This window comes from Semicossyphus pulcher, unplaced genomic scaffold (genome assembly GCF_022749685.1).
Source record: "Semicossyphus pulcher isolate SPU_LCO1_2020_fin unplaced genomic scaffold, fSemPul1.0.p SCAF_3, whole genome shotgun sequence".
Classification (NCBI taxonomy): Eukaryota; Metazoa; Chordata; class Actinopteri; order Labriformes; family Labridae; genus Semicossyphus; species Semicossyphus pulcher.
This window is the reverse complement of record NW_027211704.1, coordinates 30,041,196-30,068,177: the sequence shown is the minus strand read 5'-3', so window position 1 is coordinate 30,068,177 and position 26,982 is coordinate 30,041,196. Positions and strand designations below refer to the sequence as shown.

The 26,982-nt window shown below is 41.2% G+C and overlaps 1 protein-coding gene across 1 annotated transcript in view; it reads left to right on the top strand.

Moving 5' to 3' along the window:
- Nucleotides 1-26,355, top strand: part of sox13 (SRY-box transcription factor 13) — a 42,389-nt gene extending 16,034 nt beyond the window's left edge. Inside the window, exons 2-14 of the mRNA XM_069678453.1 lie at nt 10,888-11,104; nt 11,220-11,322; nt 12,933-13,019; nt 14,611-14,783; nt 15,703-15,771; nt 15,938-16,052; nt 18,777-18,853; nt 19,432-19,597; nt 20,428-20,546; nt 22,955-23,060; nt 24,507-24,677; nt 25,216-25,432; nt 26,070-26,355. Of these exons, the coding sequence (XP_069534554.1) occupies nt 10,889-11,104; nt 11,220-11,322; nt 12,933-13,019; nt 14,611-14,783; nt 15,703-15,771; nt 15,938-16,052; nt 18,777-18,853; nt 19,432-19,597; nt 20,428-20,546; nt 22,955-23,060; nt 24,507-24,677; nt 25,216-25,432; nt 26,070-26,355 (1,905 nt within the window). The 5' untranslated portion in view covers nt 10,888. The remainder of the gene's footprint in view (nt 1-10,887; nt 11,105-11,219; nt 11,323-12,932; nt 13,020-14,610; nt 14,784-15,702; nt 15,772-15,937; nt 16,053-18,776; nt 18,854-19,431; nt 19,598-20,427; nt 20,547-22,954; nt 23,061-24,506; nt 24,678-25,215; nt 25,433-26,069) is intronic.
- Nucleotides 26,356-26,982: the final 627 nt, after the last annotated feature.

Sequence of the window (26,982 nt, the reverse complement as noted above, 5' to 3'; positions counted from 1 at the left end):
ACACACACACACACACACACTCAATGCAAGATAAAAAAAAGTAAAAATTAGGAAATTGTGCGTGTATTCCTGATGAGCCCATTCTTCAGACTATGCACTATATGGCTCAGTACCCTTGACATCAAAAGGCCAAGAGAAGAGAGGAAGAGAGAGGAAGGAAAAGAGAAGAGGGCAGAGGCTTTTGTGTCTCCAGTCCTGAGAGCCCATTCTCTAATGAGGCCCCGTCAGCAACGCAGGGAAGCATTGTTCGAGAAATGTGTGTGTCTGTTGCTGTGGGGGTGTGTGCGTGTGGGTGGGCGTGTGTTGGTGTCTTTCCAACCAGCTTAATAGAAATCTAAAATTCGAGACCCCAAACGTACATACACGAGTCTTGGGATGTCTTCTCTCAGTGAGATCTTAAAGAGTGTAAGTGTTCTGTTGGAAGGCCTTGAAGTTTCACTGAAAAGCTGTTTTTGAATGTATCTAAAAGTCAGTCAGGTAAAGGTGAATTAAAGCAACGTAAAGTGATGGAAAAGCAAAAACATGCCGTATGAAAAGAGGTGCGAACCGAGTACAAATCTGTGTGTTCAGGAGTTTGAAATGTGAGGTTTTTTTGGAGGTCACTTGCGAGCGGAGCCTCTTTGTCAGCTAATAAGACAGATGATGAAAAATGATTTTTGACTTTTTGACATCTCTGGTTATGAACTTCTCTGAATTTGCTAAGCTGTGGACTCAGTGTCGGGCTTTCAGCAATTCAGCTAAGTTTCTAAGACTTTTAACACCTCCTTACAGCACAGCATTTGTTGTTGACTGGAAAACCCAGTAAGTGGTTTATTTTGTTCAGGTAGTCGTGCTATAAAACTGCAGCTTTGGCTCTGTGTCTTTATCTGTTACTTCAAGCAAACCAGGACGGGGAAAATGTGTCCTCGCACGTCTTGTCTGGCTGCAGTGACTGTGAGCACATCGCTGAGGTGACTGCTGTTTGTCTGATGGACCTCAGTTTGCTCTTGTTCAGTGTCAGAGGACAAAATGTTTGCTCATTTGTATACAGTATAAAGAACAACACTGAGCATTCAGAATGTGCTCAATGTCCAAAGGAAGACAGACAGGTTCATTTAAACTATATTTAGAGTGTTGAGTGTCTGCAAAGGTGGATGTGTTCACACGCAGTAATCTGAGGTCGGCTAATGATGCATGCAGACATGAAATAGTTTTACAGAGCTTTCACTCATAAAGCATAAAGAGCACATATTCAGTTTTGCACATCACGCCTCACAGTAAAGTTATCAATAATAAAAATGCAACATCAGATCCTTTCCTCGAAAGCTGGCCCAGAAACATTTCACATTTTCTTACTTTTCAGAGGACACAATATTTGACATGAGGTTAAAGTGAGTCGGTCTCGGTTTGGTTATGTTTAGGTACCCATACTACTTGGTTTGATGAGGAAACAGATCAGGGTTTGGCTTGAATAATAACTAATATACGTACTTTGGTTTGCAACTAAAGTACACAAAGTATTTGATGAACTGTGGTATGTTATGTAGCTAACGTTGATAATTTGAAAAGAAGTCAACACTGACTTTTGGTATCACTCAGGGATCAAACTCCCGTCTCCTTGATGTTTGTTTGGTCCAACCATTGCCCTGGTGTTTCTTAGCGTCTCCCCCTCAGCTCCTTTATTGACTGTGTCATGAGTCCGTTTTCAGATGCTGCATAAACTTACAACAGAAACAAGCTTTTCACTTTATGCTTATTCAGCACCAATTTCCATTACAAACTTGTCCTTGTTGGCAGCATCATCTCGAGTCTGGGTCTCTAGCCTTAACCTCCCCGTCAAAGAGGGTGAAGAAGTGGGGGCCTGAGGCCTGAGGGCCGGGACTCACTCACTGCTGTGATCCCAAGAACCTGGTGCCTGCTGGTACGTGACAATTCACTGAGAAAGTAAAAGATTGTCACCACTGACAGGCGTGTTGTGAACTTGTGACAGACGTGTCAACAAGGCAGGTTTTGGAAACAATTTTAGAAACCCAGGCTATTTAAACGTCGCCAATGCAAGTTTCAAGAAGTTCTGGGTACTCAGAAAACAAAAATTCTTGCAGTGTATTTTTCAATACTGTGTATAACTAGTGCTACGGCAGGTAGACGTCAAATTACTTTCAACACCGTTGATGGGATCTCAAGATCTCAGTTTTTCATTTGGATAAATGTCTGTCAAGTCACTATCTATCGCCGAATGAGGTAACACAATGGTGATTTAGTCTATGGCCCACTGATGAAAGCCTTTGCATTTGCAGTATTACAGACTGGGTGTCTGGTGCAACTTTCGCAGAAAAAATCCCAAGCAGCGCCGAGTTAGTGACGAGTTTTCCATCACCCAGCAGTGGTTGGTCTGCCAGAGAGGGTAGGCGGAGCTAAGTGGCTGCTTTTCTGGTCTCTGCAAGTGTTGCGAGTAAACAGTAATCTACTATGGCTGAACAAACAAAGAAAAGATGGATGACTACAGATACAACTTCAAAAATAAGTGAAAAAGATACAAATAGGACACTCAGATGAAGGCAAAGGGGAAAAAAAGGAAAGCGACCGTCTGCGAGGAAAATTAAGAGTTACAACCGGAGCCAACCGCAGACGTCACACATGCAACACTGTCTGGATATCTGGGAAGTGTGCTCCCGCATACAATTTTTTATGCCATAGGTGTTGCCAAAGAGAACGGCAGTGAGATCTTCGAGATTACCACTTTAAGTTACACTTTGGAAGGTTATACGTGGCCATAAACCAGAGTACTTTACTTTGAACAAGTTAAGAGCTGAAAATGTGATGAACTGCAGGCAGAGTTCAAAAGTGTAGCCAAGCAAATACAGTAAAAGTACAAATGTTATCACTGGACAAGAAGACTTTCAGGCAGAAATGAAAGAAAAACCTCCTGCAGCTTAATATGATAATGTAGCATTTGTGATTCACCCTTTCAGTCAGAGCAGCTCGAGCATCTGTGTCCAATTCTTGTAGGGAAAAACAGATGAGCCGACATTCAACATAAGACGGTGATATTTTTAAACAGTTTTTGGTTTCTCTTTAAAAAGGCTTTTAAGTGTGTTTGAACACCTCAGCTCTGCTCTCACTGTCCCCACTTTCAGTCCGACTTCCAGGAAATCATAATCGAAGTTTCAATCAATGATGCCCCTTATCAAACCACAATCACACCTGTTAGTGGGTTCATATTGGATAGTTATCATGCATGATGGAGCTGCAGCAACGGTTACCTGCAGCAGCATGCTAATTATGCAAATGCAGCCCCTGTTCGGTGGGATTTGAAGAGGCTCTTTGTACTTCCCCTCTCGAGAGGAGAGACGGGGGCAGGAGAAGGGGGTGGGGAGGGGAGGTGGCCGGGTCGGAGGTAACAGAGGAGTAGAAAAGACGAGTTAGTGGTGAGGGAGAGCCAGTCACTATGACCTGTGTCAGCAGCTCTGTTACAGTGTGGGAGCGCTGCTGGATCTCCTCACATCCACTCCTCCTCAACAGGTCAGTACAGCAGGAGAGATGGAGAGAAGAGTGCTGAGTGTGTTCTTATTAATGAGGCTTTAACACAGTTTACTGTTCACTTTCCAAAGAAAAGATGCAATGATTACTCGATTAAACATCCTGGTTCCGGCTTCTTTAATGTAAAGATTTGATCCTTTCGTAACTTTGTAAATGCTTTTTGAATTGTTGGTTAGAAGAAAGGAGCGATGTGAAGATGTCACGTCGGGCTCTTGGACATTTGAGTGAGCAGTTTTCACAGCGTTCTGACATTAAAGCAATTAACCGATTTATCGTAAAAAATAAGCAGTGGATAATGGATTACAAAAATAAAACACTAATGACTTATTGTGGGAGCAATTTTTCAAAACTACTTTTGTATCCTTGAAATTACAAATGACATTGCTTACTGACCAGCTGGATCAAAGCGACTTCCCTCACTGATTTTCAATCAGACGAGCAGATGCAGGTCAGTAGAACCCCGATGAGTCAGTCAGATCTGAGAGGAGATGTGCTTTCTCTCAGCGATGTTTCAGTTTGCTGTAGGCTCTTGTTGTGATCGGCCCGAGCCAGGCCCTGTGTGCAGGCTGGCACTATCTGGCATTGATTGCTGGATTGTTTTATCATCCCTGAGTAAATACTGCTAACTGTCTAACATTTCCCCAAACATTTGTTTATACATCGGTTCACACTTGTCTCAACACGGCTGCACCAGCTCTGTGACAAAATGCTGCTGACTACTGAACCAGCTGGGAGAAAGATTGTTTCTTATTCAGAGGTGAAATGTGATGTAACTGGCTGTGGAAATGTGCACAGATCTGGGTGTGAGATGTTTTATATGTGTGTCTGTTTTCTTACTGTGTGGTGGTGTATTGTGCTCGAGCAGCTGACAGAGTCTTTGATACGTTCCTGCGGGGAACCTTCTGCCATTACAGCTGTCAGTCTCAGTGTTGACAATGGGACGTCTTTATTTGTTTATCACCAAGTGAACCTGTTTAGATGTCTAACACTTTATCCGGCTGCTCTCAACTGCTGAGACCGGCTCCTGGCACTCGCTCTCTGTCTATTGTGCTCTCTCTGCTATTCTGCCTCAGGCATGAGTTGGAGAGCGATGGGGACGATATAAACTCAACAAGCTCCTGTCAGGAGGGGGAAGAAACAAAAACACTGAGAGAAAGACTAAGGAAACAAAAGAAGAGAAGAGAAGAAAGGGCGAACAACAGAAGGGATTTGCATTGCCAATCCCCTGGGGGGGAAATGTTGGGTTTTACGTGTAACAACTTGTTGGGTAACTGAGGTTTTGTGTGAAGTGATTCTTGTGTCGTGGGAAGTGTAGAGTTTCAGTGTTGTCAGCGCTCACAGGAGAGGAGATGATTTTTATCTGACGGCAGAGGCATGTTCCCGCCATCCACTGTCATCCTCCATCGCCCCCCTCTAAGCTCTCAAAGGGGACAGGACCAGTTAAGTTCTGTAACAGCACAGCCATTACTGTTGTGAGACAGACACAGTATGCTGCTTTTAAGGGTTCAGTCTTTCTAAATTCCCCCTGAATGTAGATTGTCTTTTCTAAATTTTAAAGTATTTTGTTGTGATTTTATTTCCCAACTGATAACTGATTCTTGCACACCATAGAGGTCTTTTTGACAGATGTGTCATAATAAAAAGTCATGATACTACATTTTATTAGCTCTCTTTCATACTCTGACCCAGGGTTGTCAAAAGTTTTGATACTTCGATACTTTTGGATACCAAGTGTTTTAAAATGAAACAATCAACATCATTTTTGTGTTTGCACCGTAATCGTTGCACAATTGCACCGAAAGGTACCGAAGCTTTAAAAAAAGAAACATATCTTCAGCTTTTCAAACCAAAGCTGCTGCGAGCAAAAGAGAGAGAGCAGCTGTGGTTGAGTGACATAGACAGGAAGTGAAGAGAGCGAGCGCTATTAATGAAATAAAAACAGTGAAGTTACGCTCTAAACAACCAACTCACACTCCTACACCTCCATACAATCCCGCAGGAAGGTACAGGATTCTGTCTGCTCCGCCCTCCATCGCACCTGGAGCTCTTATACAGCAACGACACCGCCGACTGTTATCATTCACAGAACGACAGATGTTTTGAGAAGATGTTTTTTTTTGTTTGCGTTGGACGTCCACTCCAGAAATGTCCCAAACACATCAGAATAATGAGAAAAATAGAAACACAGACATAGTGCAGATCCTCTGCAGATACAGACACCAACTCTTATTAAGCCTTTCATTACTATTAACAGTCTGTCAGATGAGCTGGTGTGTGTTAAGTGACTTGTTTTCTGTACCAGCACTGTGGATATTAAAAACAAGAAAATTACCTTATTTTTTGTTCCTAGGACTTCGACTTTTGTTGCCGTGGTATCGAAACAGGTATTGAGTATCAATTTAATTTTTACTAGTTTCGTATTGAAGTTTGAAATTCTGGTATCGTGACAACCAGACTCTGACCTCATCGGATTTAACAGAATAAATGTAACTGAAAGTCACTCTTCTTTAAGATTTGATCTACAGCAGCTTTAGCAGCTAAACAACTGAAACATCTTGTGTTTTATCTGCGACGTTTACAACCTTTTTTACCAGCTGGTCACTGACTGTAGCTGTATTTGCATGGGACCAGTGTTACCTGGGGACACCTTTTTATTTGTTATAAGTCTGGAGGTCCTCAGTGATCCTTATCCCACACAAGTCTGCCCTGTCTGTAAATTGTCAAGTAAAAAAGCCTTAATTTATCTCAATATTTCACGGATGTCATGTGATAATATTTGTTCTGTGAATTGGCTTCTTTGTGGTCATAATTATATTTTCTCTACAACCTTTCTCACTTGCATTGGCATTTATTAATTCAAGTTTTTTCTGTATTTTTGGAGCAAATTAAAAACTGTATCCAGTGGTGATGAAAAAAATAATGATTGGAGCAGAAACTCTGAACTCACCAGTGCAGTCAGCCTTTGCTCAGTTCTATTTATTTTAATCTGAGATAGTTGCAGAAGTCTGTAATAGTCGTTTTTGGTCACTTTGTTCTACTTTGTTTAGCTCAGCAGCTGCTCTGAGGTCTGCTTTATTGTGATTTCTTAGCGGCATGTGGTGAGCGCCTATAAAAGCCGAACACTGTTGGTGGTCGGAAAACAGGCCTCAATCAGATAACCTCGTAGGAAGGCACTGCTATTTAAATCATGCAACGCATACACTACATACATACACAAGGTCGGGTTCCACATGGGTGCAGTCAGCTGCAGATAGACCAAGTGTGTGTTTCAGTAGATGAGACTGGAGTGGAGGGAAGCCATAACCTTGACTGGTTTGCATTGTTCTCGCTAAGGCATTGTTTAAAAAACAAAAAAAAACTTGTGCGTGTAAAACACACACGCACCTTGACGCATTCCTCGCTGTCAACAGCTCTGTGGGTCGATGAGATTCTGTGCATACCTCTGCTGTGGGTGACACACACGCTAACTCACACAGAGAGTCAGTGCAGAGGCGTGTGAAAGCCACCTGTGGCAGCTCTGCAGCCCAGCCTCTATGGAACGTGGAGGGGAGACCCAGGAATAACTTCCAGCGTGGGACAAAACTCACACACACACACACATACACACACACACACACACACACACACACCCACAATCAACCCCTTGCTGATATCGACGGGGGCCGCTGCAATGTTGGCTAAACAACCTCTCTGTCTTCATCCCGCCATCCTCATTCCTGCCTCAGCGAAAACACACCACACCTGAAAATAGCAATCAGACAGGATTAGGCTGACACAGATCCTTGTGGGTTTAAAGCTGAGGGCTGATGCACTGACATGTTCACATCATGGGATACTCAAATTAAAGAGCAAAAACAGCTTTTGTTTGTTTAGGAAATTTTAGATTTCGGACCTGAGATCAAGGTTTTCGCCCACACACACACACATTTCACACACACGAATGATTGAGTGTCAAAGTCATCAGTAATGAGGCAGGTGCATCAAATGAGTTTGAGTGCTGTTGGCTTCGCTCACAGCTGTATTTAAAGTGCTTTCGAGTTACCATCAGCTGTGTGAAATGATATATTATGATTCTCAGTTTGAACACACATACGCAGGTGTAAATACACACACTTTGTGCAGGTTTAGAGCTTTGGCTGACAGGTGAATCTGTTATGAAATCCAGTTACAACAGTATTATGCATTTGGCAGCAGCCTGGCATTTTTTTTCTTGTTTGCTTTGTTATATGAGAGCACAGTGTCAACCTCCAAATAATGTGACTCACTGTCTCGATGAAGGGGCACACCGGGTTTCTTCTACAAAAGGAGCCGAGCAGGAAGTAACAAGTAATGAGAACATAGTGTAAAAGTTTACTTTAAAAATATCAAGTGAATCCAGTTTAATTGTACCCTTTGTGGCGAGCATTTGTTTTGCGACTAGAACTCTGTACAGCAGGAAGTCTTTGTTGTTTCGCATATTGTTTTATATATTGAAATCCATTAGAGGATTAAGTTTATTCAGAATTTTGCATGGCCTTTCCAACACACCTTTATTTTCCTTCAACAAGAAACCTACATAAATACATACATACAAAGCAGTGTTAGTTTTGGCAGCTTTTTTAAGTTTAGTCTCAGTCTTAGTCTTAAGACGAAAATGCTTATTATTTGTAGTCACATTTTAGTAATTTTTATAGTTTTAGTCGAAGAAAACATTTTAGTCCAGTTTTAGTCAATAAAAAGTCATCACATTTTAGTCGTTACTTTTAGTCAAAACGTTTTCTCTCTTTTTTAACTAAGGTCATGTTTTCCCTCCTTCGTTTCCCAAAAAATCCCTGTCCACCCAAGCACAGTTAGAAAAAAATCCCCATCCAAACGAAAAACACAAAAACACAACAGATACGCTGTCATGAGAATGCCACACCAACAGGCGGCAATAAAACCCAGTCATGCAAAGAAGGAAAAGAAAATCGCAGCCAATCAAAAGTCTGAAATCTATTGCCAGAAGGCTACCTGGCAGGCCGTTATGGGGCATCGAGTGTGTGGTTATTCATCTATATCATATATGTGTAAACATATAAAAAGTCCTGTTAGCAAGGTTAGAAGCATCACTGTTTTTGTCACGTCCATCTTTTTGCAAGGAATGTCGCCTCATTTGTGACGCCTCACAAAGGAGATAACGGCGCACAGCCTGACTTCACGAGCCAAAAACGCTGTTTACTCTAAGTCTTCATCCTGGCCTGAGTTTTACAAAAGATCCATTTTCAGTGACCTAAAAGGGTTTTCTTTAACGAAGTTAACACTGATACAAAGGGAGACAAAAAAAAAGGAAAAAAAACAACTTCGAGTGTCTATGTTAGGTGTTGGGCCTCTACATGCCCCCAGAACAGTGCATGTTGGCATTTAATCTACAAGTCTCTGGCACTCTTCTGGAGTCTACTCTTCTCATTTGGTGTTTTGATGATGGTGAAAATCTCCCATAGGTGCTAAACTGAGTTAGGATGTCCATTATTCACACTCATCAAACCATTCAGTGACCGCCTTTCCCACCACGGATGGAGGCATTGGAAATTCATTTCAGAGGACCCTTCCCTCTAAGCAACTGGCAAACTGTGTACGTTTTTGCGGGCAAGGTTCGGGAACTTTTCTGACCTTTGGAGTTTTTGACCACTAGCAGTGCTATGGAGCAATGTTTTGATGAGTGGGTCCATGTTTTGTTTGTGTCTTTTGTTCAAGTATTAAGAACACCTGGATGATATTCCTGCAGTGTCATGCTATTTAAAGGACTGAAAGTGGCTGTAATTTACCAAAACATCTGGCATTGCACAAGCTAAAGGCAACAAGAAGAGAGCTAGCCAACAAACAAGGATGTAAACAAAGTGAACAATCAGTTTCTTTGTGGAACAGAATGCATTATATGTGCTTGTGAGTTCTGAAGGATGCACACAATATGGAGAAACAAAGAAGGTAAACATTGTGGTTTACTTGCAAGAAATCTGTACACCTTTAATTCAAAGAAGGTTGTCAGTGCAGAACAATAGGTTAATTGTGAGCCGTCAACCACAAATACAGTCAGTCACACTGTGACTTGCTGGTGGTTCAGTCCAAATTTCTCTGCCACATTTCTTGTCACTCTTGAAGTCACGTATGCACTTCTTGATTAATTGTTGCGTCACTTCCTGCGTGGAGTAGATTGCAAGAAAAGTCAAACTCAGTGCATCAGTTTGGTAGATCAGGTGGCCTTTACTGTAGGAGCCTAACATTGTGATTCAGGCTCTTAGCTGTATTTTATTGCTTCAAACACACACACACATGAATATACATCACCAAGGTTTGGAGCCTTGGACCCTGGCAGACAGGTGGCTTTGTTCAAAATCACAGTGTGCAGGCTGGGAGAGCTGGGTGAAGTGGGGGGGGCTCTAATCATTATCATGCTTTCCGCAGAACGGTGGCGCTCTGCATTTTTTGCCGTGTTCCCGAGTTGGTCGGCACATTCCGCTGGCATTGTTATCCGGCCTGTTTCCTGCGGCCGGCTGCTTTTGTCAGCCTCTCCCCCATTGTCCCGGCTTCCTTTGTTCCCCGGCTCCAACAATGGCTTTTTTTCTGCCTCTTAATATATATGTGCACTTTTTGCCCTTGTGTGTTCTGTTTGTTTTGTTCTGCTGTCTGCTGTGTTTTTCTTTCCTCCTGCTGCAGAGTTGGGAAATAACACACACACTCACACAAACATACACACAAGCCTGAGTTGATACGTTCAAGTTCACTGTGGTTCAAACCGTTCTCACTCAACCTGTCCTCTCTTCCTTTCTCCCTCACTGAGGCCTTGTCTGTCTGCCTCCCCCGGCAACCTCCTATTATTCACTGTCACACACACTGAGAGAGTAAGCCTGGCTGTTACTTTGGGTGGTAGTAACACACCCACAAACAAGCTTATGTTTGTAAAATGTAGAGCCTGATCAATCTACATTTGGCTGATATTGACTTAGCACAGATATATCTGTACCAATGTGTATGTTTTCCACTATAAAAGGTTTTTAAAAGACCCTTTAATGCAGAAAACAGTGTTTAGGGTGATGTAGTCTTGTCTTTTTCAACATAGGAGCATGCAGATATTAGCATTTAGCTCAATACCACTGTGCTCAATTACAGCCTTAAAAGCTCCTTGTTTTCTTTCCTTTTCAAACACTTCACTACATTTCACTAGAGCCACAGTTTTTTTTTTCTTTTTTTACAGAGGCTATTTTTACTTCTTAACTGTTTTCTCTGTCTTTATCTTGATCTCTCTTCTCTGCCGGTGATGACATCAACTATCAAATCAAAAGTGGCATGGCATGTGCCAAAACTTCACCACACCCATATGACACCTAGTCGTTTGTGTTTGTCTTCCAACAGAATGGTTGAGCCCAGCCCTCCAGCGCTGCACCTCCTCTCCGGCGGGGATGTCAGCATGACGGGTGTTGGCGTCAAAGTAGAACAGGAGGAGTGTGGCGGAGCCGGTGGAGTCATTTCCAACGCAGAACCTCCAAAGACATCTCCCTTACGGGATTGGTCAGCAAATCATCCACTGGAGGCCCGCCAACTGACCCCACCGCTCTCCTGCTCTCCTTTGGTAAGGATTGTACAAAAGGCATGACAAACTGAGACATTCTGTCAAAGTAAAATGTGCTTTCCTCATCCTGCTCTGCTGCTTTGCTAGTAAACGGTCTCTTTCTGTGTCCTTACAGGAGGGCTCTCCAGGTAAGGAGCTGCCTCACAGGCAAAGCCCGCTGGGCCTGAAGGAGGCCAGGACACATGACAGACCAGAAAGACAATCCAACTTCAAGGAAGGTCTGTCCAAACTCTTTACATGGTCTCTCTCATCTGTAGTGTCAGGACTAGTGTTGATAGAGCTGCCAAGACTATTTTGCCTTAAAGTTATCATTGATGAACCAGGCCAGAGTATAGCAATTATCTCGCCTATAAGTTTGTGTTTATAATTGTGCGGAACGTCTAAATGTTGAATACTGAAGGATACTGTTGGTTTTCTACTGTTTCATGTTTATGTTTTATTGTTCAAGCATACACACCCAATTACTTTTATGTCTGTATGTCTGTAAATACAACATCTACTGTGCAATGTTTGGCTGTCACTCGTTGCCTGAAAGTTTTGCATTCAAAGCTACCTGCCAGAAAGATTTTTCAGCCAGGAGTACAGGACCACATTCCTGTCCCATAACATCCACCTTGAATTATTCTTTTAAACTAAAAACCTTCTCTGAAATTAACCAAGTGCAACAATTTCTAAATTTGATTAAAAAAAAAAAAGATTTCTGTTAAAGTATTAAATCAACACACAACAGCTGGTTTCACACGGTAAAGGTTCTGGGTTTGATTTATTTGCTTTTAGAGCCAACAACAACAACAATGCATTGGTGCTTGCCAATTACTGCACAGTAAGGTGGGGCAAGGCTGTGCTCAGTTGGGAAATAAGGCAACATTAGGACTAATTTTAAACATCAAAGAAAAAGAAACAAAGGCCCAAACTATAGAAACAACTAAATTCTAATATAATTCAGTCTAAATATTTGATGTACTTTGTAGTTAGATTAAGAAACAATATAAGAAATGTGCTGCTGTTTGTCACAGTTAATTCTTTTCAATGTCCCAGATGTGAAAGCACTGAGGGCATCATCACTGGGGGACTCCAAAGTTTGATATTTTCACTATCTGCACATTCTAAAAAAATTAATAGGCAAATATTGATCAAATCAATGAAAGTGTTGAAATTTAAAAAAATAAATAGGTTTTTGAAATGTTCTTGTCAGTGCGCCTCATGAGTCTCATTTTTGCACCTGTTTGATGCACCTTTTCTCTCCTAAAATTGTGTACAAAAGTCTACACAATTTTCACACCCACCACACTAAGATAACTGTATCTTATGTATTTAAGCGCACTACATTGTGCTGCTATTCAGCATTAAACAATGCAGTCTGCTTGAAATCAATGCGTAGAACTGATAGTTTGTCTCCTGAAGCGAGGGTGTTGTTGCGGTTCCTGAATGGGTTGGGGGAGTATGGGGTGCTTTTTTCTCTCTGGTTTTGTTCAGTCCTTCACGTACAGAGTAAAAGGCTGCTCTCTCAGTCGCCCCTGAGACTCCTCCTGCCCTTAAGTCTTTCACCAGCCTGCGCTCCTTGCCTTAAATTTTCCTCAAGTTCTCTCCACTGGCTGACCTTGGATTGTTCTCTGTCCAAATATTGATCCACTCAAACACTCAAAACTTCTCCCAGACGCACAAACAACCTCTGCCCTTCTTCAATCAATTCCATTAGGAAGGCAGAGGAGAGGCTGAGAGAGTAGTTTGGTGTCAGATGGATTTTATTTGACAGAAAAATATTTTTTATGCCATCTAGTGCAGCTCAGTGCGGTTCTGCTGAGTACCTGTTGTGTTCTGTTAACAGTAATGCCCACCATTGAGAAGCTGCTGAATACTGACTGGAAGGAGAAGCTTCTGGATAAAAGCACAGGGGGGACAGGACAACTGAAAGGTTAGCTGGCAGACACTACCAACATCTTTAAACCATTTATTTACCACTTTTATCCCTTTATTTACGACACATTACTTTTATATTCTGCAAATATCTGCCTTACTTTTTCAAATGAAACATGTTCTATTGCACTTGTTTGACGTTTTAAAAGCCATACCTGGCTCTGTGCAGTAATGTGGTACAGCACTGGTTTGATAATCATGTGTTCCATCTTGTGTTCCTTTTAAAATCAGGGTTAGCAAACACAGAGACCAACAAGAAGTTTTGTCTAAACAGGCTCACTTAAGCGAGTACTGGTTTTCTCATCCAAAACAGGCTGTTTCATGTCGGGCTGATAATGCTGCTTGACATGCGAATTGCTCGAATAACAGTTTTCCTCCTGTGAATGTAGGCAGTAGTAGAGTTATTTTTAAGTGTTATTTTAAGTGAATAACAGCAACTAGAATAGACACAACAGTCAGCAGCCCTGCAATAAGTTAGTCATGTTGATAGGCTGACTGTCACTGATAAGAATACATGTAACAAAAGTTTAAGTTTATTCGCGGCCACAACTTTTCAGCACTATGTTTCTGGCCTTCGAAGCGTTCGTTCACTGTCAGATAAGTTGAGTTTTTGGAGGGTATCAATAGGCAATGAAGGACATGACAAAACCCCAATGTCCCCAGCACTAAACAGAAACATAGCATGGACATAGCCTTCCATGTGGTTTTTCTGCTGTCGTCGTGAATAAGAAATATTTATTCATCTATATTTTTTCACTCTTTTCATTTGTTTGCTTTCTTAAAGGTCTAATCTTGAAGATTTCAGTTTTGTTCTCTTGGGCGCCCCCTAATGGCGATAAACAGTAACTGTCGGAGTACGCTTCCCAATTTAACCAGACGTCTACAGCTGGCTCCCTTTTTCAACGGTTGTAACTCTTGATTTTCCTCGCTGACGGTTACTTTCCTTTGTAGACTGTTTGCCTTCATCTGAGCGTCGAATTTGTTTCTTTTTCTTTGGATTTTCACTTATTTTTGAAGTTGTATCTGTAGTCATCGATCTTTTCTTTGTTTGTTCAGCCATAGTAGATTACTGTTTACTCGCAACACTTGCAGAGACCGGAAAAGCAGCCGCTTAGCTCCACCTACCCTCTTTGGCAGACCAATCACTGCTGGCTGATGGAAAACACTAACCGCGGGCACTTGTGATTTTTTACGCAAATGTCGCCACAGACAGCCAGTATGTAATAATACTATATACTGCAAATGCAAAGGCTTTCATCAGTGGGCCATAGGCACAATCACTATTGTGTTACCTCACTCGGCGATAGCTGGTGACTTAACAGACATTTATTTTCAAGAAAATCTTCGAGATTATACCTTTAAAGTTGGCAAATGAAAAACACATTATTGTGAATGAAATGAAGGAGGAATGTTCTAACCGAGAAAGTAAACTAAAAATCAAAACAGGTAGTGAACCCAACATTATACCATTTAGCATAATGGTGAGTGGATGTGGACTTTTTACGAAACCCTCATCATCAAACAATTTGTCATGAAATAAAGGGCGGAAGCTGTTCTTAGGAAGAAACATGACCCTCTGTCCCCTCCAGGTACCCCAGAGTCTCTGGCAGAGAAGGAGCTCCAGTTGTTGATGATGATCAACCAGCTGAGTGGTCTGAGGGAGCAGCTCCTGGGAGCCCACTCTGAGCAGAGGAACATGGCTGCCCTGCTGCTGGAGAAACAACAGCAGCAGATGGAGCTGGCACGACAACAGCAGGAACAGGTAATAACCAGAGGTGTCCAATCACTGAACAGCCATTATCTCAACAAAATACACAAACATGTTGTCACTTTAAAACACATTTCTGTGTCAGCGCATTTTCTGTTGTCTATAATTTTGTTGAAAACCATTAAGGGGCTTTTTCTGACCAAATTTGAACCAGATCCAAAGAGATCACAAGAACTAAATCAGGTCCCTCCTGTGCATTTGTGTTTGTGCTTTCGACTGCATATGAAGAAACCTGGAGGCTAGGCAAATTAGACAAATGAAATTGAAACTGATCCCTGTTTGAGATGATATTTCTGCACACAGTAAAACAATTGAGAAGAAAAACACATTTGGGAAATTACAGAGGAAATCTCTGAAGTTATTTTCCTGGTTAATGTTGTCTTAGCCTTGTTTTGTAAAGATATAAAGTTGAAAAGTTCGTTTTGAGTTATAACTTTTTCTTTTGGTCTCTCTGTTGCACACACATTTTCTTATAATCTTACATTTACAGTCAGTTGCATTCGAAGTCCTAACCCCACTATCTAATATTGATATTAAGGACCACACATGCTTTCTTGCTGTCTGAGTGTTGCCAGACACTTTTGTAGCAGCATGGACACTTGCTTTTGACCACACCCTCACCACTTAAAAGAGCACATTACTAGTTTAGCATAACTTCTATAAAATAAACATTATGTTCATATAACACAACAGCTTGGCTCTTTGAATTCTCAGGTTTAAATTCTAATTGATGTTACATGTTATTTATGGACTTTTTGTTGAGGTGCGTAATCGTAATGTGAAATGCTTTTTGGTGGGGGTTAAGGGGTAGTTAGATGAAGCCCTGGTCATGGTTACCAACACTTTGTGCACCTGTGTCTGACTGCAACATATCAAAGGATGTGTGTGAGAATAAACATGTCTTTTGTCTCAGATCGCCAAGCAGCAACAGCAGCTGATCCAGCAGCAGCACAAAATCAACCTGCTTCAGCAGCAGATCCAGGTCAGCCCCTCTCAAGACCCCTCGCATGTCTTTAAACACAGCCAGCAGCACTAACAGGGGATAATGATAGAAAACGAGAAGTTGTCATGCAGAATCAGATTTGTTTTCATTTAGAAAAATGTGGGAAGAATTTTGAAGTAAGGTGTTTTGCTCTGCCTTGTCCCAGCAGGTGAACATGCCCTACGTGATGATCCCGGCGTTCCACCACAACACCCAGCCCCTCCCCGTCACCTCTGAGCCCCAGATGACCTTACCACTGCAACCAATCCCCTGCAAGCCAGGTCAGTGGTCAAGCCAGCAGAGAGGATTCAGCCTTGGGGAGAGTTGGGCTTGAAAAAAACTGTCCATGGAAAAGGAGTCTTAGATGATAAAAAAATATAACTTCTTCTCTTAATTGATTTTTTTACTCAACCTCTAATAAAAGGAACTGGTTGGTTAGGTGATGAAAGAAGATTCAGGCATGCTGGAATGAATCCATTATTTGTTTTAGGACAATAACAACCACAGAACAGTTTATAATAATAACAGGATTTTACGACTCTGTAAAGTTATCACAGCAACATTTATGGTAACGGCTATGAGGTAGACAGCAGAATTACTCTATTACAAAGTAAACTACAAGGTAGTAAAGTGGCCCTTAAATCAGCTGAATTAATTATGATGCACTAAATAAAGTAATGTCTTCTGTCTGTGGTTAGCGTTATATTTAGATAATCCTCCAAGGCTTCTCTCCATCAGGCCTTTAGTGCGGGGAACATTGGAGTTTCGTCATGTCTTTCATTGCCTAGTCATACCCTCCTGTTGTGAAGGAGGAACAAAAACTCAACTTATCTGACAGTGAACGAGTGCTTTGAAGGCCAGAAACTTAGTGCTGAAAAGTTGGCACCACGAATAAACTTCAATGTGTTGCCATCAATGCTGAAACATTTTCTGCACTTCAACTCAAGGTCCATTTTATAGAGATAGGAAAGGCAACCGTGAGATACAAATGTAGACTTCAGTTGAACAATATGGTTGATAGTGCCTTTCATACACTTACGCTTGTACAGTTAGCAGGCTATAGAGGGCACAGCTTAGAAAGCTTTGTACATGCTTTCACAAGTCTTAAAAGCTGGGCTCGTGCGTGACCTTGTCTCTTCTATCTTTTCAAACCTAAAAGACACAAGGCCAGTCTTTAAAACATTGTAGGCGGAATTTAAGGATAACCATTTATTTGCTTTCTGAGGAATTTGAGTGGATTTGTGTGAGTGCTTCACAATGTTTTGACAGATGAATGTAACAAATTGTAGAAAGACTGTTGGGTTGTGTGGAAAAGGTCAGCTATAGCCAGAAATGTAAGGGCATCTTTTATTTGACGACAAAGACGGAAAAATGAGCTTTGCTCTTTAATTTCAGCTTGGTTGTGTCTTCCATTTGTTTGGTCATAACTGTGAAAAATATTCTCTATTCACAGCTTTTAAAAAAGAAACAAGTTCGAATAAAGGAGAACTAACTCTTAATTTCCTTTTAAATTCAACACAATCCAAGCTTAATCCTAAACACACCTTACCTGTGTAAGAAGCTAACACAAGATTACTTTGTTGTTATGCTAATGTAACTGTAAAGCAGTGACCATTTACAAAGTAAGAAAAAAAATCATGGTTGCGCCCTTTTTGTTGCAGAGGGTTTGTTCTAATGAAGAAAATAACAATAGGCATGCAGGTCATGGCCTGTCATGCTAATAACTGTGAAATAGGGTTGGGTAACATGATGATAAACTATGGGCTGATAGAAAAACACTTCCAAAAAGAGGGTTTGCAGTCGATGGTGGTAGCTTTTCCTTTTATTTCAAAGGTTTTGTCTGTCATTGTTTTATGGTTATATTGATCCCCTGGTTCCTTTGCATTAGTCACAACAACTGGTAACAATTAACCACAACAAAAGTACCAAACCTCAAAATTCATTCTATAGAGTTAAAGAACAACTCTAATCTAGTAAATAGATGACAAGTAAGACTTTCTATGTAAAAAATATTGCACATTATTATGTTATATAATATAGGACCAAAGCAACAGCCAATCAGACAACTAGATTTAGTTTGCTAGTCTTGATTGACAGAAAGACGTTTTGAAAAGCAGAATTATAAAAATAAAAATAGTCTGGGGCACTTGTGTAGCTCAGCGGTCAAATCGCACATTCCATATGCAGAGGCTACAATCCTCGATGCGGCGGCCCGGGGTTCGACTCCATCCTTGGCCCTTTGAAAATAGTCATTAGGAAAAGTTGTATCAAGTAAAAACAGGCTTAGGAAAAGCGAACATTTTGAAATAACTAAAACCTTCTGGAATGTCACAAGCGTAACATGATAATATAGTATTTGGTTATTTTACATTCTTTACTTATATTTTAAATCTTTTCTTTGACATTTTATTAATTTAATTCATTTAGACACTCCCTAGTTCCAGCTCCCCATGTTAGGACAGTCTTTAGGCACTTTCTGTAAGTAACATCACTGTATAAGTAGAAGTATTTGTGCTAAGGCCAGGCACAATGTCCTTCACAATGAGCTACACTCAGCACAGCAGATAATATGTAAATTAGAGCACCCAAAGATACTTAATTGGCTGTGATAATATACAAAGTCTAATGTGTACACTAAAAATGGAAAACAGTGTACGAGCTGTACGAGTGTACAAAAATTAGACGACATGGCATGTCATACATAAATATTGTTTTGTCTCTTATTATTTGGTAAATAAGGTAAAAAACTAAACAAAATTAAATACTGTAGACTATATAGAAACTAAATTGTTATAGAAAGAGTGTCACTGACATTTCAATCAGCTGTGAGCTGCTATCACGGTTACTTGCCGTTAGCTATGCAATGCTAATTGTCACCAAGTTTTGTGTTCTATAGCAAATCTCTAACATTGACACTATTTGATATTTTTCAGCACATTTGAGTCATATCTGGGCTTAAACCAATGATACTGTTTTTCATGCAGAACATGTTTCACCTTCCACAGCGGTGGACTATCCCATGCAGCTGCTGCAGAATGCTCACCCCACCCCTGTCAAGAGGAGCAGTGGTTCCTTCAGACAGGTACAATGTTATTACAGTATTGTCTGTCAGCCATGTACAAGTTAATCTCAATGTAAAAACCTCTTTTCTCGTGTCCTTTCAATACAAACATTTCTAATGCATACATCATTTGTGTGCCTGTTTACTGTACAGTTTGTGTACGTTCTATTTACTTTATACTGTATGTGTGTGTGTACAATAAAGAAAGTGACTCCCTCCAAATTAAACAGATAATGTACTTTTCCTGCACTTGGGAGGCTGTAAAAGCTTTTGAATACACCACACCCTCTGTTCAAAGGTTTAACGTGTGTGGTACAGCTGTGAGTGAGTGTGTGTGAATGTAGTGTGAACTGTATTTGCACGGCTGGTTCTCAAGCACAGATCTAGCAACACAGTTTAAATAAACAAAAGGGAAGAGAGGATAAGGGGAACATGAAGACAAAAGACCTGAGAGGCTTCAAAGGTGTGACGGATGCGCTCCAACATGCCAAATCTACCGTGCATAACCGGAATACGTGCACACCCTCGCCCTTTGCGGTTACGCCTGAATGTGTTTAAGTGTCCCCACCCTTGCTCATCTGCTCTCATTGTGTGTTTAGGAAGCCAGTCAGCCCTTGAACCTGACCTCCAAGCCAAAGGGGCTGGAGCTGGGGAAAACACCAAGTCCGCAGAGCCTGGAGCTTGGACCGCTGGCGCTGCATGGGGCCTACAGGCCCAGAGATCTTCATAGAGAAGTGTCCCACAGCCCCCCACGATCTGCCCTCAGTGAGTTCTGCTGACACTAACACTGCTGTGAAAGGATGCATGCATTGTGACCCCAAAAGAAGAATAAAGAGTTGATAATCACAGTTTTTTGTTCTCCTTCATGCTTCTTAAGTGCATGTGGTACAAGTGTCGTGCTATGGAGCAATGATTTTAAAGAATGGGTCTGCATTTTGTTTGTATCTTGGTGCAAGCACTCATGTGTCCTGATACATAGTTCTGCCTACTGTTCCACTGCACTTTCCACTGATGCATCAAGAACTGTAGCTATGTGAAAAGTTGCCAACAAAGTCACAGAAGAAAAAGATGATTGTTAGCCTTCAAATTCTTTGAACATCATCTCCGCAAATTCAAAAGAAATTCAAACGCTGAGGGAGAAATCACCTATGTTGCTTGATTGACAGACGATCTCCGAGTCATGCACTATACAGCCTTGGCAAGAATCAGTACAGAAGCTAAATTCAAATCATCAACTTTGGGTTTTTACTTTCAGATATGCTTAATAAACAAATAGAGACAATTAGACCTTTGTGTATAAAATGTGCTTGAGGAAACACATGCAGATGCTTTGTTCTGTCATATCAAAACTTGTACATGTGTCGTTCTCTAAGAGAAGAGTTATTACATTCTTTATCTTCTCGTGTTTCCATCAGCAGGACATGATAATAATTATCATCAGTGGATGAAGAGTTATAACAATGTATGTGATGTGTTTTTTGAGGAGGGATACAAGTGTAGCTGCACGTAGCAACCTCTTCTGTCTTATTTTCTTTACATTATTGTTTCTCATTTTTGTTCTCCTCCTCTTCCTTGTCCTGTGATTTTGTCTTCAGGTTTTCTCGGAGATGGCGACGTGGTCACCCAGGCCATCCACGACGCCCAGCTGCTCCTGAGGAGCCACAGCACGGGCGGGCGAGAGAGGGAGAGAGAGAGAGATGGCAGCGGAAAGATGGTGAGCTTATGTCAGAACTATCCTGTCCCATACACAGCCACAAGATTCCTGTTTAAAGTCCCTGTCAGATATGGGTCTCATCATTTCATTTCTGAATAACCTGAAAGACTTTTACATTAAAGTCACAACTGGCAATTTTACTTGATCTGACCACAACAAGCCTGATGAATTTGTAACTGACACGAGTCTGAGTTGAATGATTTAAGATTAGCTTTAGGGCTACAGCAATACAAGATAAAATGTAAATGAAACCACCTTGAGTGCAGTTGTGTTGGTCCTCTCGCTCAGCAGTTGTCCCTATGTGCCTCAGGTATCCACCCTCGTTAAGCTAAAATAGCTTTTTCTCTCACTATCCACCAAGCTTTAACTGATATAGATGTCCAAATTCACGCTAATATCAAATCATATGAAAAATGTTTTGCATGGTTGCCACTGAGAAACTGATCTCTAGCTTAGGCTCACTGTTGCTTTCTTAAATTAGAGTTTAATACTACAGTGTTTATCAAGAACTACAAACACATGCATTATATGTACAGTGCAGTCCATTTATTAGAACCTGCATTATTGGCCACGTGGCAGCGGTTGTGACCACTGCTGATACAGCAAACTTGTTTGCATATTTACCCATTCAGCAGTTATTAAGTAACATTTGAAGCTATTAAGGCCTACAATTCATTTGTAGTATGTTTCTGGCCACCTGATGAAAGTAAGTCAAAAGTATGCACCCTCTTTTTGCTCTGTTTTTCATCTCTTAATGGAAATATCTGGCCCTTTGTTTGTTAAATGCTCCACTATGTTCACCAGCTGCTCTCTAGCCATGTCCATCTACTGCTCAGTGCTGAAAAGAAAGCATACAGTGGGATTTCAATGTTTTTTCACTGAAAACAGCTGCCTGTTGCGTCTAAAAATTACTCCATGAGAGCAGTGAGACTGATCAAGACAGTAAAGTCACAAGCCAGACAGCTTAACAATGAACTAAAACCTACTATTAAGCTAGTAAAAGATTAAGCTAATTCTATGTTAGCACTATAAGCAACTTTGTCACATTGTCAAGATATGTCGTTATTATAATGTATTTAAATTTAAGCTGTTTTAAAGTTGATACACCAGCCCCCTGTGTGAAACATTCAGAATGATAACAATTTTGTTATAAATGTTTCGAAAAAAGTCAAATCTTGATGTGAGTTGAAGTTGATGTGCAAATATCAGCTGTCTGAACAAATGGAGGAAACATTCACAGTCCGTCTCCCTTCTCTGACTGACATGTAAGGGGGGTAATCGTGGGTCAGTCAGGTTTAGGGTTACAGGGAATCGTGCTTCTGAGGTTTTAGCCAACTAAAGAATACCCCAGCTGTAGTGTAACCACACAGAAGCACATTGTTACAGCTCAGTAGTTTAGGTGTTTCCTTCTGGAAGATAATGTTAAGTAAACACAGTGAACAGAAGGCAGCATAGACGTTATATCTGTTGTTTCTTTTATGAGTAAACAGACAAAGGTAATTGTCATTGTTCACATCTACTACTCTTACTCTGCTTTTTAAGAGTCCGTGTGCTACAGTAAAAAACTACGTTTTAATCACGTTTGACTTGAGTTGTTGAATGCGAGGCAAAATTGCAGCATTGCATTCAGAAATTCCATCTAGCCTCTATGTCAATTGAATTGTATTAGAGCGCTATTAAAGCATCTTAATGCTATACATTTTGTCAACTCTTCATCCTGGTTGTTATTTTTTGTTTTGGTTCTTGTTAAAATTGTCTTCTATTCTGGTCTTGGTTCTTTGAGGTGGCTGCAGCTTTGGTCTCAGCCTCGTCCTGGGGCAACAGCTGTTGCAGCCTCACAATACCACAAAGGCCTCAGTGTGGCATTGACTGAGCCACCTGCCTTCTCTCTTTGTCCACAGTAATACTGTACTCTGGGACTCTCCTCCTCCTCCTCTCCTGCATTATCCTGCTCCATCTCGCCTCTGCTGCTGCTTTTACACCAATACTGATAACTGGCCTATTTTGGTATTACGCGCCACTGGATTGGGATAAAAAAACGTTTTACATCGTCAAGCTGATAGTTTTGCAAATTCAGAGTTGTTACATTCCCGACTCTGCCTTCTCTCCTTCACCTTTCCTCCCTCAAACAATAAACACCATTCTTCCTGCTTCATAGCGTTGTACTTTCCTTTCTTTGCATTTATAGCTCTGCATTTAAACAGCAGCTGATATGAAGAGTGTGCAGTTTCTTTACCTTAAATAGCACTCTATGTAACACATGCGTGCCGTGAACACACCTCTTGAACATTGGGTCATCTTTTATTGCAGTTGAAATTCAAATCGTCCCTTTGTGCTGGAGTGTGAATATTTGTATGACTGAAGCGCATGTCTGACTTCATCTGCCTTTGTCTTTTTTATGTCCTCAGGAGTATAAAAGTTCTCCTTGTAGCGAGAGAATTTCTCACTCGGAGCGACGTGAGGACAGCCAAGGCCTGCAGTCTACTGAGGACCGCCTCAGCAGTGACTCTGAGGGTAGGTGACCCTGGAGGAGCCTTATCTGCCCTTATGTACATTGATGCCTGCATGTTTATCCAATGTGTTGAATAGAATTTCCCCTGTCATGACTACACTTTCTGAAATAATCATGCTAACTAACACCATGAGGAATTCTACTGCTTGTCACCATAGGGGGAACCTTTTTGATTCCTATTAGAACTCTTTTATAAATGTTTTACCTTAAACCATTTCAGAGGGTTCCTCCGAGAACCCAACATGTATGGTTATACCAAGAACCATCTGCAAAAGGTTCCAACAATAACCCCCTATGAGAGGTTCTAAAAAGAACCCTTCTCTGGTGTAATGGTTCTACCAGAACACCCGCTGGAGGTTCTATCCAGCCGCTTTTTACCATATAGGGGTGCTAACAAGAACTCACAATTCTACCAAAAACCTTTAGTATTCCAAGGGTTTTATCTAGAACCCTCAGAATGGTTCTTTAATACATTGAACACTCAATGGGGCTCTCTTAGGTTCTTCTAATTGCCATGCTTTCAACAATATTTAAAGAACTCTTTTCCAAAAAGGGTTCTGTGGATAAAAGGGGTTCACAGTGGAACCCTTGGTTTTATAAAGAACCCTTTAGAACCATACTTCAAAAAGGGGTTCTTCAGCAGCAAGGTTTTGGGTAGAATCTCGGCCAGTCAAAAAGAGCCCATTAGGAACCCTTATTTCTAAGAGTGTAGTGTAACACATTTCTATTAGAAGGCAGTTAACAAGATTACTTATCGGGAAATTAATCAGAGGTTCTAACATTTACATACAATGTGATTGGAAGTTTGCAGGTTCAGAAAAACATTTCCTGTAATATGTTACGATGATAAACCAGGTTAGGTTTTAACACGATTTAGATCCTTTTAAAACCTATTATTAGATCCCCATTCACTAATGTAGAACATCAGCTATTAAGATATTTAAGAATGTCAAGGGTGAACTGAAAAGGTTAACGCTTTTGAACCCTGCAAACGTAATGGTCTCAAGTACCTAGTTTTATATTTTTGGATTATTTTTAATGCGTCATATCTATAGAATCTCTTCAACCTAAATGATATGCAATAATGTAGGTTATGCTCTAGCTATCAAGTTTTATTTTGGATTAGTTCAACCAGGATTATGCACACTATACTCCCATAGCCAATTTGCATCCGCCCACGTTTGTTTGTTTGTGTTTGTTTGTTTTCCACTGAGTTTCCACAGACATCTTATTTAAAAAGAATGAAGGCTCTGGCTTTTATGGTTTTTAATTTAGATCAATTTAAACAGGATTATTCAGAAAACAATCTCCCACGGCCACTCACGGAGGTCTGTTTTCATAAGGTTAATGACAAGAATAAAAAGGGATATAATTAAGGAGGAATGAGTAACATATTCCAAACCCAGCAATTTGTTGTGGTCATCTGACTGAAGCCCTCTTTCCTGTAGGTGCCCTACCCGTCTCGGTCCCAGGCAGCTATGCTGAGGCCCGGCCCCCTCCCTCCTCGGGCCACATCAAGAGGCCCATGAATGCCTTCATGGTGTGGGCCAAGGACGAGCGCAGGAGGATCCTGCAAGCCTTCCCCGACATGCACAACTCCTCCATCAGCAAGATCCTGGGTGAGCCTAGCACTGGGTAGGGGTGGGTTTCAGTCTGCGTCTCTATTCTGAGACGCTGCCTGGCACATGTGAGGGCACAAACAGCCACCTGCTTCACCCACCAGACACAGACACACAGACGAGCCCACACACACACTGGCATGAATCCCTTTACTTGAACCAAACATTTACATTCCTTTCTATTGTGGAGAGCTGGTTGTTGTGAGCAACCCCCCTTTCACTCAGGCAGAAACAGACAACACTAAATACAAAATGTTTGTTTACTTTATACTACTTTATTAGAAGGGACTACATTTTACAAAAATGGAACAAATGTCATTGAATTACAAACTTTGTTTTTTAAAAGGTACATTTGATTAAAAACTATTTAATATGTAATTACTAAAATCAGTCCTGAATTAATTTTACAAACTCATTGAAAAACTAAACTTGCATCTAAAATTTTCACGGAAACTTGAAGCTAAAGAAGCATTTAAAGCATGCTCTCCTGACTTGCTGCCAGAAAGCTTCAATGTTCCTTGTGTTACTGTGTCTTTAGGCTCCAGGTGGAAGTCCATGTCTAACCAAGAGAAGCAGCCTTACTATGAAGAGCAGGCAAGGCTGAGCAGGCAGCATCTTGAGCGTTACCCTGACTACAAGTACAAACCCCGGCCTAAACGGACCTGCATCGTGGAGGGACGGAGGCTGAGGGTTGGGGAGTACAAGGCTATGATGAAGAGCCGCAGACAGGAGCAGAGAGCGACCTACACGCACAGGTAAGGAGCAACATGCTTAATCCAACTTTGAGATAATACGAGAGACTTTGTCCCTGGCAGACGACACTAACAATCTACTCTGTTGACAAGACTTTTCTCTGCACCTCCACACATTGTTAACAGCGTCTGCAGCTACCGAAGCTCTTTTTTATCCTTTAAGAAACAAACAAAAGCGGAGTATTGAGCTGGGCTGTTTCTCAGTTTGTCCTCCACGATGAATAGCATCCCTCACCATTGTTTTCTTTAATGTCCTCCCAACTAGTTAAGCTGAAGGAGTTGGAGGTTGAAAATGTTAACTTGGTTGGTTTTTCAGTTTCACAGTTTTTCTTTGTCTCAGATTTACTCACGGCATCTTTTTTTCTTTTAGTTTCTTCATAAATGTAAAATGCAAATATGAGAATATCACGATGGCCATTTATTTTTTTATTTTTGTAGTAAATAGCTTATTTTTTCTTAATCATTAAGTAACTGCACCTCCCCGTCCTACCTCCCACTGCATTAAATATGCATAATGGCATTAAAGTTTCGCAGAAAACCATGATTATAATCAAACATATTCATGAATACTTGTTTAGTCAGAGTACCTTTAATTCATGCTATAATGTAACCGTACTCATTTCACTTTGTGTCCTTTCAGTCAAACAGAACCACAGCAGATCCACTACTCCCACAGCGACAGTCAGTACCCGGGAAACGCCGGCCCGGTCTCAGTGGCAGCTATGTCCTTTCACCCTGCGCTACTGGAGCATTACCTGCCACAGGTTCCATCTGCACCACGTCGAGCTGAGGGCCAGGCCACGCCCACTTCCCTACCCAGAGAGAGAGAGAGGGAACGAGAGAGGGAGCGGCCTCCGTACAGTGAAGGAGAGGAAAGCGACGGGGGAGAGAGGAGTGAGGGGGAACTGGTGCTCCTGACAGACTGAAGGGGGGGTGGGAAGGGAAAAAAAAGAAAACAGAGGTGAGTGATGAGAGGGTAGGACAGCTGAGGAGGAAGGGTGCTCTTTATTGGCTGACAGTCAGAGAAAAACAGAACAGGGGAAACAGAGAGGGATTGAGTTGTCTCCTCTGTTCATCAAAAAGACTTGGAGAAAAAAGGTCGTACTTACCTTTGTAAATGCTTTCAGTGAAGCTCTGCCCCACACACACACACACACACACACACAAAGGCAAACTCTTCTTTTTTTAATTTCCTTTCATAGACATGTCATCAGCTGCTTTGTTTTAGACAGCAATAATGATCGTTAAATCCCTCATGCTCCTTGTTTTCCTCCTGTGTTGACTTTTTGCAAACAAAATTCCCCACAGAGATTTTCACCTGTTTGAGCAACAGGCATGTGATGGAGCTTTATGTTATCAGTATGGCAGTACTTCCCCCTGCTGGTGAAGGCCAGTAAACAAAAAGTAGAGTCAAAAAAGTACAGCTCCGGGTTTCTTAATGTTTTGTGTTCAGAAGACCGACATACAATTTTACATCTTAACCACCAAACACAGGGTTAAGATTGAATTGTCCTGCTAATAAAACAATTTCAGGTAAAAGACATTTAAAGTAT